This window comes from Anopheles merus, chromosome 3R, assembly GCF_017562075.2.
Source record: "Anopheles merus strain MAF chromosome 3R, AmerM5.1, whole genome shotgun sequence".
Lineage (NCBI taxonomy): Eukaryota > Metazoa > Arthropoda > Insecta > Diptera > Culicidae > Anopheles > Anopheles merus.
In genome coordinates, this window is record NC_054084.1 from 20312563 (window position 1) to 20328606 (window position 16044).

The 16044-nt window shown below is 46.5% G+C and overlaps 1 protein-coding gene across 8 annotated transcripts in view; it reads right to left on the reverse strand.

The window, feature by feature from the left end:
• Positions 1–16044, reverse strand: part of LOC121597877 — a 186990-nt gene that overhangs the window by 56136 nt on the left and 114810 nt on the right. For all 8 annotated transcript variants that reach the window (XM_041924138.1, XM_041924130.1, XM_041924133.1 and 5 more), the window contains one exon: positions 7588–13271. In XM_041924138.1, coding sequence (XP_041780072.1) covers positions 7588–8862 — 1275 coding nt within the window. In that variant the 5' untranslated portion in view covers positions 8863–13271. The remainder of the gene's footprint in view (positions 1–7587; positions 13272–16044) is intronic.

The window sequence follows — 16044 nt, forward strand, 5'->3', positions numbered from 1 at the left end:
GATTCCGTCGTGGGAGAATGTTTCAAGCTGAGCCATTGCCGTATGATTGGCAGTAAGTCTTAGGGATTGCGGAACATACAAAGCGGCAATTACACGTGCTGGAGGCTCATAAATGGCTTGTAAATGTGTTGGCTTATTGCTGCACTAAATTATGTTACAGTGAGCAATTTTAAACTAAAACACAAATTCATAAATATAGGGAAAACTCATAGTGGGCCTTATTCTTATCATGATTTATTGTTGAATTACACATCACAAGGGTAATTTGAATCGCTAGAAAAAGCTCCATTGGTAACGGTAACGCAAGATACATCTCCAATTATTCAAACAGATTTTTTTTGAGATAAAATGAAATGTATGTGCTGTTATTCAAGATTCAAGAAAAATGTAAGAAAGTTTTAAAAACGGTATTTTGGTTTATTCATAACCTATACATTTTCTGAGCGCTGGTAAAACTAAAACAAAAAATTACGGATATGATTGGTGTTTCGATATAAAATTCCCAAATTTTTACGATTGGGATGACTTTTTCCTTCCATTTTGAAAATAAAATTTCAATTCCTTTTTATTTGTTGTTCGAAATTTTTTAGAAGGGTCACTTTAATTTATTTCACGCATGTATATCAAATTCAACAGGAAATGTTTTTCTTAAGTTTAGCTAAGCTCTGTTTACACATATCAGCATTGTATTCTTAAAAATCAATAAACATTTTAAAGTTTGCTAAATCAATGGGACTTTGCTGTAACATTGTTAAAAGCTATATACACCAAGTATTCCCAAGCAAACTACATAAATACATACATTAACATACCAATAATTTGTGCACATTTTGTATGTAAACCTATCCAAAGCACTAAAAACATGACCAGAGGATGATCATCAACAACACAGCCCGAAGGCCTCAATTCAATTGACATTTTCTGATACCTTCGACATGACAAAATTGGAGCAAAAACTTCCCCTTCTTATACCAAAATGGATTCCTAAATATGATAGCAAAAAAAAACTGCCTCTATCCCATAAACAAGGTTAGCTTCTTTTTTGCTTGCACACACCCGCGCTACACCGAGTGGAGATGCATCTTTGCTGCAACATATTCTCCCAAACGCTTGACGACGCTGTACAGCCGATGCTGCGCCGTTGGAAATCAATTTTGGGAGCATTCCAGCGACGACCACACACATTGGTAGATGCAGCAGCATCGGCATCGGCACCGTTTTTGCAATTTGCAAGTGAAATGCAGCCATCACGTGATTTGCATCGTTCGAGAGCGTACTAGACACGCCTAGTCCAGTTTTCTTAGCGAACGGTACACAGTGGGGAACACACGGCAACACACTAGCAAAGTATATGGAAATTTGTCGCAAACACACACACACACACACACACACACGCATGCAAACACGACTGACGGGGGTGATCGTACGCGTGGGCCGAATGAAGGTTTGCGAAGATGCAGTTTGCAGTTTTGCACCCGGGGGGATTCCGGCGGCAGACACAGTCGTGCCACTCACATCACTCATACTAAGATGGATTGCAGTTGCAGATGTGTGTTTGTGGCGAAGGGTGTGTGAAATGTTCACCCTTTCCTTCATTCAAGCCCGGAAAGGTCAAAGGCATGCTGCACTATGTCTGCCTTGGGGTGGGATGAATGTGTGTGGTTTTTCGCACGTTCCCTGAAAGCAGCAGAAACAGCAGCAGCATCAGCGTGCCGTGTTGACAGCAGAAACAGAAGCAAGAGGCAACAAAAAAGCGAGACTCCACATTCGTCTGTGTGGTGACATTGGTGCTAGAAAGTGTGCAATAATCATAAAGCAACTGCCGACATGGCTATACGCGTTTGCGGCGTGTCGTGTGCCGTCACCGAAGTGACAATGGGCGCAGGAAGACACGCTCACACAAAAAGCCATCCTGTCGCGTTTATGTCATTGTCCGCTTTTTTTTGTTTGCTCTTGTTTGTGCCGTTTTGTGTTGCGTGTTGGCCGGGAAATGTTGGAAAAAAGAGAGAAGAAAAAAAAGGAAAAGTGGCCACAGTTCGCGTGCATATTAATTGTACCGATTTTCTATGTTTCTCTTCTTCGTTTTAGTTGTTGTTGCCCAAATGGACCATGTGGGTAGGACACCCGGTAGCTTGTTTGGCATGTATGTGTGTGTGTTCTCATCCACTATACAACCGATTGTTTGTCATTTACCATAGAAGGGCGATGGGGAAGGAAGGTAGAGAGACATTGGTCTTCTCACTTGCGCCCGCGTGAAGGCCGCACACATCCGGCAAGGACACGCAGCCAGTTTGGAGGAGGACGAAACAACTCACAAAACGGTCTGGTGTATGTGTGTGTGTGTGTGTGTGTCTGTATAGCCATGCTCTGTTGTGTAGCTCCCGTTGTGGTTGTTGTCGCCGGATCCGCTCGAATCCGTCCGTCAATTCAATCATTTGCGAGCGTCATAAAACCGAAACCCCGTAAAACGGTTCCAATGAAGCGCACTGTGGTAGGTAGCGCGCAAGCCGGGCAGCCGGGAGGTGAGGTGAGCCGTGTTTCATTTCTTTGACAACCACAACAGCGCACACACACACACGCCAACGCGCCAAGGCGAGGCTGTGTGCAGCTTCGGATGAATTGATGGCGCTGCGCGCGTGCCATGTGCTCACTGATGGCAGCTCCCAATGGCGCACTGCCGAGGACGAGACCAGCATCGATGGTTGAAGCATCGGTGGTGAGTGAAACGTTTCCATATTTCATATGCCTCCGGTTTGTGTTTTTTTTTGCTGCCCCATTTCCATTTGTTCGGATGTCTGCGCTGCGCGGTACTTTGAATGGAGATTTTGATGGACTTTGGTTTTCTGCAGTCGCAGCAAGAGGGGAGCGGTTGCCACGGGGGAAAGCCATGGCTAACACAGATATACAGACACAGATACCGTACGGGGCCGAAACTAGAGCAAGGTTGCAATACAATCGCTGGACGACGCTCTGTGTGCCGATTCCGAGGAAAAGCGAACAAATCGCTGAACACATCAGGAAACTGGTCGAAAATGGGGAGATAATAAAAATGGCGACTCCACCACTGACGTTCTGATGGAGGATGGATTGCAGTTTGAATTTCTGTTGATTTTGTCGCCATTCCCCCGGGGTGATGGTGGGGGTGTAGAGTTTCGTCTCGTGCCGGGCGCTTGTGCCTTGTTCTGTCGTTCTATTTAAACGTGTCTGAATGTCTAGGGTTCGTCGTTTGCATGATGCATTTGCTGTTTACAAAGTGAAGCTTTCAAAGGTTTGAAATCTACTATAGCATATCATAGTGAAAAGGCAGCATAAGCTCTTGGTTATGAATGTTTGATGTATTTATAGTATTTAATTTAATTTAATTGAAATCAAAGTTCTCCAAAGTCTTATGAAAGTATTACCACGTTTTATAGTTTTTCCAGAAATATGCAAAAAGCTTTTTTCAATGTTTATTTTTGGGATGAATAAGAAGGCTAAATTGTGTCTTTAATTTAAATAAACATTATAAATTTTCATAACATGAATTCCTTGCAGAATTCTTTGTTTGTTTGAAAGCGTTATTACACACACAACATTTCAAATGTATTGCCCATTAGTACACGCAGGTATGCAATATGCTTGACATCTAAAATAACGAAATTTAATTAAAACAATATTAATGGGTTCACCAGGCCTGGCACACTGCAATGGTTAACCTATGAATGTGGTGTGTGGTATTTGGTGCGAGCGAGACAGAGAGAGAGAGAGAGAGCTTCTGTAGGTACCGTTCAGCGTTCATTAGCCGAAAGCATAATTTTAGTTTTTAGTGCAATACAGCAAGCAGGCAAAGCGAAGAAGAAAAAAAAATAGAGATGCCGTGCAATAATTCCTGCGCCGACCGAGAAGGGTTTGGCTCACGCTCACGCCAAAGACTGACCAGCGTTTACCGCCCAATGCCCAACGGAGACACGGTCGATCATCGGCGTGGCGTGCGAATGCTCGTAAAACGCAAACCCAAGATTAATGTTGACCATCGCGTGTGTGTAATTAAAGCAACATTAATCACACCATCTCTCCCGGGGGCCGTCGGTGACTTTTGCAATCGTCAGCTTTGTGCAAGTGCGCACGTCCAGTGTTGACATTTTGAAGCTTTAAGTGTGAGGCAGAGAATTAAATGTACGGAGGCGATTGTGTGTTAAATAAAATGGCACGCTTTTTTGGGAACTTTATGTTTCCCTATAAATTACCATAAAAGGGAAATCTTTCTTCAGATATTATTGTAACTTTGTTGAATGATGTTTGGTAATATTTTATTCTGTGGCTATTTGTCACATACGCTTTCAGAATAAATAATTTGCGCACGTCACAAACATGTCGTCTTTGCGTATTCTATTTTCCTTCTCAGCCCTTTAATGAAGCCACGGATACATTGTGTTTATTTTAATATTCATCCCCAAAGCTTCGAAAGCAGGTTTTTCTACTTTCTACGCATTTATCACTGCCCTTCAGCTCGTCACCCTATTTGCAAGCAGATTTAAGATTAGCTGGACTCGTTGGCACAATCGAAAAAAAATCTTCAAACGGAAGCGATTTCGCCAATCACTTGTAAAAGAAAGTTGCCAACTGCAACAATGGTGGATCTGCTAGGAAATGGACCAGCAGTAGAAACAGAACCATCGCCGTTCCGCTTTGCGTGTGATGATGACGCGGATCGATGCAGACACGACGATGCACACGCGCCGACCGTTGTTTCATAATTGAAAAAGTTAGCAACGACTTTTGCTCCGAGCATTTCGGTCGACGGCTTTAAGCGCTACCGAGTGAGAATACGGGGAGAAGGTCATGCGGGTTATGGCACTGCACCCGGACCGTTCCACTTCCGCCCTTAGTTGCTGGCAGAAGGCATTCATGTTTTCCATTTCATTAGATTTCGTCCATCGATGGGTGCGAAAGCTCTGAACCCCGAGGCATGGTAAAACCACAACCACAAAGCTATTTAACGAACGGGAAAGGGACGCAAAGGGATGTTCAAAAACCGAGCACCACACCGGACGTTTCGAAGGTGGAGCAGAGGTTACACAAGAGCACCCGAGTTGAACTTTCGTTTCGGTTGCGGAACAATGGAGGAACGATTGCTCGCTGCTCTTCACAGGCTGGTGCGCTTCCCTTTTCGCAGCATCAGACGCGCACCGGACATGATAGGAACGGGTGGCTCGTTCATCGGCATGGCAGTGTGCAAAAGGACACAGCACAGTTAGTGTCAGCAGGTCAGCAGGATAATGTAATGCAAGGCTGGGAAGGGTGGGTTGCGCAAAGGTAACTGGGTCGGTTTCCGATGTACCTTTGAAAACCGATCCGATAAGTACCGTCAGTGCTCTGTGTATCTGGTTTTGCTCCAGCTTTGACCCGTGTTGTGTGTGGGTGCCTGCATACAGTGCACGGTGACAGTGGAGCGTCACCGTTTGGGGGGTAATGGTCAAACTTACGCTGATTATGTTGTTGCAGTTATGCAGGCCGAAGGTGGACGGTTCTTGTGCGTCTGGCCTGTACCGGGCTGATTTGAAACTTGTGCTGTTTTGTTGATTTAAGTTGTCTTCAGCCTGTTTGACAAGGGCTTTGATTAGCATGCAGACTGTTAGTTTCGGTCAAGAGCGATATCTCCTTTTGTGGTAACAATAATATTCTCTTTTCCGTAACAATCTTGTCTTCTCGTGTGATAAAGCATCGTAAACGAAAGACGAATGCTTTATTAAACCTCAAAAGCGAATGACTTGGTCCACACTGTAGCAAACGTACCAGCAAGCGTATCCACAATGTCTTGAGCTTCAACCTTGCATCAAAATATCTAACCTGTGTACATGATGGCGCTTTTGATCGACATGCTCTCCTAAACCATCCAACCCTCAGCCATAACTGGCAACGTGACGAGTCGTCGTAAAGTGAACGAGCTCCAAACTACACTCCCGACAAGTAGCCTTCAGCCCCGGCAAAAGCTCGCAAAAAGCTAACCCACAACATCACTTTAGATGCACTTCGAAGTCCCCCATTCGATGGACGAATCGAAAGCGAACTGTTATTCGCAGTAAAAACGGAACGATTGAATGGAAAGCACCCGGCGGAGCATGTGGAAGCGCAAGGAAAAATCATTTCCCCATACAAACGAAAGGCTCTCAATCAACGAAGCGCACCAGCCGGGGCACAATTGAGTGCTTCTGGTAAACCCACAGTCCTCCCCTTAGCGGAGCCTCTCCCTGCGTTTGTCTTTACCGGCAGAGAGTGTGAGTGGTACTTTATTACCGACCACATAATATGCTTTCATGCGAGCATAAATACATTCAATTACGTGCTCCCATGCGCCTGCCAGTGTTTCACGTCGGTTGCGGTAGAGCCAGTGCGAAAGGCCAGGGCATTGGATTTTTTATTTTTATTGTTATTATGATGACTACCCATCCGTTTTTTTGCGGCTGTTCTTCGTTCCTTCGAGAAATGCACCATCCACAGTTTGGGGGAAGGCTTTTGAGCCGTGCGGGACTTATTGCTCGATACGAATCGATTCGAGAAGAAGTGGTAGAGGGAGCGCACGGGAGATATATATGTCGAATGGCTGGAAACAGGATGCAGCTTGATTTACGCTAACGAATAAAAACTGGCTGCTGGCCGATCGAGCAAGGGGAGCTCTCGGCATTTCAAGCTGCTGCTGTGGTGATCCGTTCTCCCGACGATCGTGTGTAAGATTGTATCGAATCGTATCGTTCCCACCAACGCCTCGTTTGGATTCCCACACAGTGCTGTGTGCATGTGTGGGCAAAGAAACCCACACTGTTTGACTCGTCTCTCCCTCTCTCTTTCTTGGAGCTTGAGGGCCTTTTTTTGTCCTCCCATGCATACCAACGACCGGCTACGGTTCCCCTGGCTACGTTTTCGTAATAAACGATAGCATAAAGGAAGCCGATTGTGATTTATCATTTTGATAGCGTTCCCGTTCTGCAGGCGGCTCCTTGTCGTGCATATGCTTCGTGGGACAGGGCGGCGGGCCTGCAAGAGCTGATACGAATCGTTTTGCACGAGTTTAGATAGCATCTTCTTTGCCAGAGAGCAGTGGCAGCAAAGATGGAAACGCTTTTTATTTCCTTTTCTCTCTGGTGAGAATTTCCCGATTTGATGATAAGTTATCTTTTTTATCCCGCTTTTCCCAGGGTGGCATTTAAAATTGCGAATAAAAGGCATCTTCGTGAGTAGAGCGTTGAGCCGCAACGGCGGCTCAAACGATAAGCAAGATGTAATATTCAATGGTTTGAAAATGAAGATAAAGTTGGCGATAAGCCGTGAATTGAGGTATCGATTAAGGATGTTCGATTATTGGAAGGCATTGTGTCGTTGAAATGATATCTAAAGGATGTGGGTGATGTTCATCACAGCATCTCACGCAATTTGAAGTGATCAGTACTCAACCTTTGCTGCCTTACACCTCAAAATATCATCGCCTAAGTCATTTACTTACAGTGCTGCACTCTTTCCAGTATCTGCTGACTTGCTACGAAGATTTAGCTTGACTGGTGGGGAGAATACATCGTCATCTTGGGCGCATCAAGTGTGCGCAAGGCTTACCTCGAACTGATCACAGGTACACACACCGTACTGGCGGTGGTCGCACTCGCAGCAGTAGTACTCCGAGTCCCATTTCGCCAGCTGCCCCTGCTGGTGGCCGGGCGTGGTCGTCGTGGTCGAGTGGCCGCCCCCGTTCGGCATGCTGCCGCCCGCCGGCGGGAAGAACACATCGTCCGGCTGGTACTGGTGGTGCTGCGCGTTGCTTATTGTCGTCGCGTTGTAGTGCCGCTCCTCGAACGGGTCGTCGTACTTGCGGGCCCGGTACACGCTGCACTTGCGCTCGAGCGCCCCGGGCGCCGGGCTGGCCAGCGGCCGGACCTCCTCGTCGTCCGTCAGCACGAGCGGCTTCAGCCCGAGCCGGCCCGGCGGTGTGGCCTGCGGTGTGGCCGGCGTAATGATGATCGGATCGTTCGGTATCTGCAGCGTCAGCGGCTGCGTGAGCGCATCGACATCTCCGGCCTCCTCCTCCTCCTCCTCTTCCTCCCGTTCCTCCTCCTCCTGGTCGTCGTGGCCCAGCTTATCGAGGTGCTGTTGGGAATGATGGTGCTGGTGCTGGTGCTGCTGCTGCTCCAAAAGAAGCAGCTGCTGGGGATGGTGGTGCGGGTGGGCCGGCTCGCCGAACCCGCCGAGCGTTTGCTCGGGCGTTTGCGGTGGCGTGTCCTGCGCCTGGGAAACGAGCGGCAGGGTGGCGGTGGCGGACTTGGTGAGCTGCTGGCGCCGCACCAGCCGGTCGTACTCGCGGAACCCGGTCGGTTTCGGCATCGGCGGAAAGGATGCACCGGAGGCGGGCGGATGGCCCGACGGTCCACCGGCCGCACCGTGCAGATGGCAGGGATGGCCGGGCACACCGGCCGGTCCGCCCGCATGGTGATGGTGGTGGTGGTGGTGATGGTGCACGTGCCCCAGATGGCCGGGACCACCGTGTGCGTGATGGGCAGCGCTGGGCGTAACGGCGGCCGGACCGGTGTAGGAAGCGCACGGATGGTCGGCGAACCGGTGGTGCATCGGTGGCGCCGCCGCCGGTGGCTGCTGCTCCGCCCCCGGTATGCTCGTGTACCCGGCGCTCAGCTTCCGGTGGTGCTGGTGCGGTGCGCGCAGATACGACGCCGGCAGCTGGTGGAAGTGTTTGCTTTTGGTCGGCGTGGTGGCCGCCTTCGCGGCCAGCTTCTCCCGCAGTATCTGCTGGTTGGTGGCCTTGTTTTTCGTGTTCTGCTGGGCCTGCTTCTTGCGCGCCTGGCGTGACGCCAGCGAGGCGCCACCTGCTGCTGCATACATCTTGCGCTTGCGTTCTTAGTCCGGCACGGGAGACTAACGGCTGCTACAAACGCGGCTAGAGAGGCGGCTACTGCTTCTACTGCTGCTGGTGTTGCTGCTGCTGCTGCTGCTGCTGCTAACAACAACCTCACCACCACCGACAACGACGACGATAACGATGGCACAGTGTCGCATCCACAACAATAACAACAACAGTGATAATAACAACAATATGATAACAGCAATAATATATAACGACGACGACGACGATGCTTTCGGGTGGCGATGGAGATTGTTGTGGATGTGTGGGGATGGCCGCTGGCCGGAAGATTGGGGTGTGGGCACGTGTGAAGTATAGTGCCCGAATTTCCACCCCCTACAGGAGCTTCGCGTCAGCCTCAAGCCTCTGGCGACGGGTCGGGGACTGGTAACAGGATAGCTTTGGCGGGGCGTTTAGCTTTCTCCCCGTTCGTTTTAACCGCTGACAAGTGGTTTGATTGGTTTGGCGCGCTTTTGGATGGGAAGGTGAAGGGTTGCTGGGAGGGTTTTGACGGGACGACTGACCGATGGGATGATTAGTAGACGGATATAGCTCTAGATAGCACACAGTTGTGAGGAGTAAATCACCTATACGCTTACAACAACAACGGAAGCTGCACGCTCTCTCTCTCTCTCTCTTGCTTTCTCTTGCTTTCTTTTTTTTTGTTCTGTATCTGGCTACTGCTTGATCAATTCACACGGGCCTATATCGCTACGGGCGCTTCCCCCTCCCGACATTTATCTACACGCATGCAAAGTAAGACGGTATCGGTTGACTGTGTGTCTAAGTGTTATTTTTTGCTGTTTGTTGCTGCTTTTTTGGCGATTGAATTAGCTCTCCTCTCCGGCACAGACACACTTACAAACGAGCTGCTACTACACTACACCGTAACACTGAAACGCTTACACTTTACAGTATCGTTTTGCGCGCAACATAAACCCCTGGGCGCACGCTAGCGGGACACTTTCGCCCCCTATCCCTTAACCTCTGTAGACAGTTATCAAAAAATGCTTATCTCTTGGGTGCACTAGGTGCTGGATTTAAGATTAAGTTTTTCACTTGTGTGTGTTTGTGTGATTTTGTGTGTTTGTTTCAGCGCGTTTGTGTGTGTCTGGGTGTATTTATTACAAGGGAGTAAGAAAAAATCTTGCTCACCTCCTTGTCTAGCTATTTAAACTTAGTTTTTATTTTGAACGACAATTCTCGCTACTGTATCGGCTATCGAGTGGGTTTTGTTACAAGTATGTGTGGTTTTTTGGTTTTTGCATGATGTGTATGTTGTTTGTTTGTTTTTTTATTCTTCGCGGTAAGCGTCAGCGACGAACCCCTCGTTTTTTTCTTATGATTCGTTTTTACTTTGCTCTTGCGTTCTTTTCAGTGAGTGGAGCGAATGTAATAGTAAACGACGGTAGAAGTGGGGACGCACGACGATTGCTCTACTACGAATGGGGGGTTTTAGAGTATGATAAATTGCACACCTCTACACTGTCGGCAAGTGATTAGTACCGCGCGTCCTAAACAGACAGACAGACAGATAGACAGACACAGACACTAACAGTCAAAGCACAGTCACCTCCCGGCTAGGAGTAAATGATAGAAAACCACTCGAACACTGTACGTGTACGTTCTTCACCGGCGACGTTCGCCCCCCAGGTGCCACGGCGTACGGTTAAGCCCGCTAGTTTGCATGCAGCAGTACAGTGGTTAAGTATACGTTTAATAGTTTTCCCATCGATTTTTCGAACGCTACAGCAACATTCAGCTACCATTCAGGTGATTAGTGCGGGTTTGTTCAAGGATACATTCTACACACACACATACACACATACATACATACATAGACATGGTTTTGCATAGCGTAGTTTAGGTGGACACTGCAGGCCACGGTAGGTGTGGAGCTTTCATTGCCGCCACCTCCAGCCGACACGCTTGGCCGACGGAACAGAAGAGAAAAGCAGTGGTAGAAAGGGAATAGAGCAAAAGTAAACTAAATAACTTTATCTATCTCAAATCCGCTCAATTCTGCAGATAAAAACTGGACAGAACCGCTGCCTCTTGTACACACCTAACCTAACCGTTTCAACCAACACCGGTTGCTGTTCGTGTAAAATAATTACCAAAAATATGACAAACCGTTACCGAGCGATACCAACATGCTGCTAATAGTGACATGCAACGCGTTGGTGCGAATGCACTGTTACGGGTGTTACGGATCGCTTACCAAAGGTAACATTACTACAACAATAATCTACCGTATATATCATATATATGCGCGTGTGCCTATATGTTGTTGCATCGGTGAAACATCAATGTTTCGTTTGATGGCTCTGCACACGTTACGTGATGTGTCCCGCTGCTGACACACTGTCCTGCTTGTTTTTAGAAAATATGGCTTTGATTGAAAGTGCGTCCAAAATGGGGGTATGCGCTTGTATTGTTTTACCTTCTGATACTTCCTCCTACTTGCGCTTTACTAACAACAAACATCGGGTATATTCTATCATTCGGTTATCTTATATGTTTATATTGTTCGTGTGTGTTTTGGTTTCGGCTGTTTCTGCTGGACTAACTCGTTCGTCTTAGGCAGGCAGGTTTTTGCCTTTTTTCGGGAGCTTGCTTGGTAAAATTACTGGCAAAGAAACCTAACCCCGTGTCGATCGACTTTTCTGCTCTGTGTGTCAATATTGCTGCCGTTTTTTCCTTCTCCAAAAATCATTCTCGTTACAACGGTGGTGCATCCAAGTGCCTTCGAAACGGTGCCTAATGGAGTGTCAGTAGAGTTGCTTCACTCGTGTGTTGGCGTGTGTGTGTGTCCCGCTGTAGCTTACAATCGTTCTCTTTCGCTCTCACTGCTAAGTATAATTATTTGTATTAGTCACATCCTGAATTACCCCTTCCGCCTTGCAAAGGCTTTCAATCTATCTGCTGTCCCGCTGTTCCGGGAAATTTGCTGCGTTGGTGTAAACCACATTCAGTAAACTTACAAAAAAAACACAATTTCCCAATAATATATTACTGCTAGCTAGGCGCAATCTGGCGTACGGTAAGCCGCATCCGATCCGGATCGACTTTCTCTGGGGATGGATTTTTTCTGGGGGCTGCGCGTCTGCACGTCTTCACTACAGACTTAATTGCCTCGAAAGATGGCCTTTAAAGTCACGTGCAGGAATCGTTTGTGCGAATCGTCTCGAAAGAAAGAAGCCTTTATTGGGGTTTATCATATACTAAACATACATCCGATGCCTTTGGTTTCGTTACATTCGCAAATATCTAACTAAATAAACAACTACCACAACCGGCACGATTGTTCAATTCAGGTTATCGGTTTGTTTGTTTGTTTGTTTTGGATTTGGGGTTCGTCGGCTTACCGCTCTAGGGGTGCTGCTCGTAGTTCCAAACCGTGTTTGTATTGTCCTAGTATTTTCTTTTGCTTTTGCTTCCGTGTCGTCCCTCTGTCCCTATATCAACAAGTGCTTACAAATGTTAACGTTTGTAGCAAATTAGAAAAAAAATAGTAATGTATCAAAACTTGTACTAAAACCTGCCTGTCCCGCAAGAAGCGTACGTACGATTGCTTTATGTATTGTGTGTGGGCGCGTGCGAGTGGCTTACTGCAACAATTGTTGGTGCGTATTGAGTGACCCGAGCCGTTCGCTTTGGTCAATGACGTTTCTTCCTTTTTTACGGTAAATCTTTCAATGTCTTTTGTATTGATATAAAAATAGGGTACTGCAAAAGTAGTGGACGTTTTGCGCAGTTGATAGGTGGGGAAGGAAAAGAAGCTTACAAAAAATACATTACAATTCCTGTACCTGTTTACAATTCCCAAATTTGGTGGTAGATTTGGAAACCAGTTTTTGTGGGGTTTCCCGCTTGCTTACTTACTTCGCGATCGGTTCAATTCATCTACCAAGCGTATTGGTTCCGTGTGACTTTCAACTGCTTTACCTGATGAATAACTCTCCTACTCTCCTTTAATAGGTCTGTGTAAATAACTCTTTCCTAAGACTGCTTCTCCGTCTGTGTGTGCGTGTATGCAGCTGTTTCTATTTTACTCACAAAATGGCTCGGTTTTATGGGGATCGAGAGCACCGCGTAAGATATGGTAAATTTATACTGCAGTACACTTCACGAGAGAGGGAGTGTTTGAAACTTTTAACAGACAATTGTGATGCATTGCACCGGCATTGTATCGCTAGCGTATAGGTGATTGTTCTTTGGTGTGGTACAGGTTAGGACGGGAGGGCTCGTTTGTGAAGGATCATTTGGGAAGGATATTCGATGACACCATTCCATTTTAGATAGCCGCTAAACCGCTGTCAATGTTGATGCTATCTATATCCCTTCAGTTTCCGTTGCGGGCAGGCGCTGTCATTGGTTCGCTTGATAGCTAGGAATTAGAAGAATTGGGGTTAAGCGAAAGAATGTAAATTGTTTAGTTATGTGGCATACATAATAAGGATACAAATGGCGTGAGATGATGTGAGATGGACGGGGAGGTAATGATATGGCGTTGAACTAAATATGCTCAATTGACTCGTGCAGTATAAAAGACAATGAACTTGTCTTCTTACTAAAGTAAATCTTTTCCTTATAATTGCACTTAATAGCACACAACATTTTCAGCTAAATCATCTTTATCGATCCCGCGTAACCCGCTGCAGGTTCGTCGTCGACAAAAATTACTCTTCTCGTGTAATGCCCTTTGGTCAGTGTCGGTCGTGCGTCTCATCATCATTTCCCACCGTCTGACACGGGGGAGACGCAAACACGTCCGCCTGCTCGCCCCGATTGAAGTGTGGACATAAATCAAATCACGGGAAAAAAGGGTGAAGGCTCTCTTTCCTGCGAAGGCATATGGGGCTTTTTTTGTATTTGCTAGAACGCTCGAGTGTGTTGTGGTTGTTATGAATTTTTCCCTTCTTAAATATGTGTGCGATGGGATATTCGTTTGGTGGTAAATAACGGGTGGTTAAACCCCCTCCCTTCGAGTAAGCTCCACGTGCCACAGCGCGGCTACCCATCAATCGTACCCACTAGGCAGCTTTATGGCCGCAATTTGGTCCTGTCTCCATACTCTCCGAGCTCCCACCTCCCCCTATAGACTGGTATGACGATGCTTTGTTGCTTTGTCGTTGTAGTTTTTTTTCTCTTATCGGAGTTTCCCCGCTCACACGACCAAAAAACCGCGGCGCGCACGTGGCGAGGGCAATGATGGTGTGTGAGGAGGATATTTTCAGCTACTTAGCGCAAATGAAAATGTCTACGGCTTTCCACGCGCTCGCGCTCGCTGTCTCGCTCACCCATCGGTGCTGTTTCGATATGGGTGTGATGTCGTCATCACCGTCCTCATTTAATGGGGCGACCCTAGTGTAAGGGTGTGCTGGGTGCGCAGCCGGCTGTACGGGTGTTGGATCATATCATGAATAATGAATATTGTTCACACGCTGGTTCGCCGCGCGTACACCAAAAAGCCAGCGGCGGTTTGCACCAAAGTTGATCGTTTGTGCTGTGTTGTTTCTGTTTTCGTTTTCGTTTTCTTGGTACGGTGGAATCTAATTGAAGACTAACTTCCCCGTTTTGGGCAAAGCGAAGACGCCCGGCGGTGGTGAGAAAGGCGGGAAGAAAAATCGAATCACGGCCGCAAGCCGAGCTTTGCTGGCAATTGGGGTGGAATGAGTGGTAGTAGTAGGTTCTAGCAACTACTCGTGCTAAGAGAGTTGAATGACGAATTGTGAGGTGTGTTGGGCTTCGAAAAAAATACAATTCACAAGAAAACACTCATACATAGTTGAAAAAAAAAAAACCATCTCCCCACTTTGGTAACGTATTGTGCAGACCAGCGGGAAAGCAAAAAATCCGGCCTGTGCACACAGAAGTTCTGTGTAAAGAAATCAATATTCTGGCCGCGAAATTGTAATAAATATTGCTTCCGGCAGCTGTGTGTTTGTGGGAGGAACTTTCAGGTGGTCAGAATTAGCCAGTTTGTTCGTGGGAGCACAACAAAAAAACACACGATGCGATAAGGATCGTACGAATACTGCATACTGGGAAATGTTTGGCTGCAGTTGCAGCTGTTCCGAGGTGCAGTTGGCCGAGACTGTCGCATTGCCCTGTCGGGCCCAGGGTTTATGATTAGTGGACTTGCTAGTCCACAGGAAGGTGAAGGTGAAGCTTCTTATGCCATACATTTCCTTCTTTTTCTGTTGCTGGTGCGATTTGTTATGCTTGCTCGTTATTGGTGTTGGCGTTATCGATAGAGCAACCAGGTACAACTCTATCAAAGTTCAATATTTTACGATAGAGAGTAAAGTCAGTGACGACCAAGTCACACAACAAGTTGGCTCAACAAAACGAAAGCGATCGAGTGAACCCAGCGTTTTCCCCACTTTCGAGCAACTGTGTGGAGCAGCTGTTGTTATGTAAACATTCTACGTTCACGGATAAATATTTAAGTTCGTCGAATCGGTGCAGTTAAGGAGGCGGGTTGTTTCGCGTGGGAGAGGATTTTATGACGCGCTACCCGATTGTAGAATGTTACATAAACACCTGGGAAAGGATGTTGCCTTGCTGCTATTATGCTAGCAATGTTAGCAAGCAAAGGATACAGTTAAGAAGCTTTTGAAAATGGAAAGGCTCGAAAGGTTAGAAAAGTGTATTGAAGTGACATAAAAGTACCCACAACATTTAACAGCTTGATAAGGAGGGTTGATGATGATTTGGTTGATGATATCAAAACATGTATTTTCTGACTTGTTCAGCCGGGCATCTGTTTTACGAGAAAGATTTTTGGTTTATACAATAAATGCTTTATTTATTCATTGTATCACTATATTTTATCATTTTTGTAAATCAAACTATTATCAAAAATCATATCATTGTGATAATTAAGCTAGGATTACTCGAAAAAGTAAGACAATAAATTTACTCCCATACTGAGATAAAGAAGGAATCACGTTATCATCTCTAGGAAACGTTTGAATGAACTTGAAGTACCTTGGGAACAGTTGAATAACGTATTGTCGTGAAATGTAGTCTTCAAAGCAATCCAAACTCTTGATCGATGCTTTGTGTTGCTCTGATGTGCTGTTCTGACAAATCTTAAACGAGTCTCATAATAGCTCGGGAAGACTCCATCGAAAGTATGAACTTCATAACGCCCC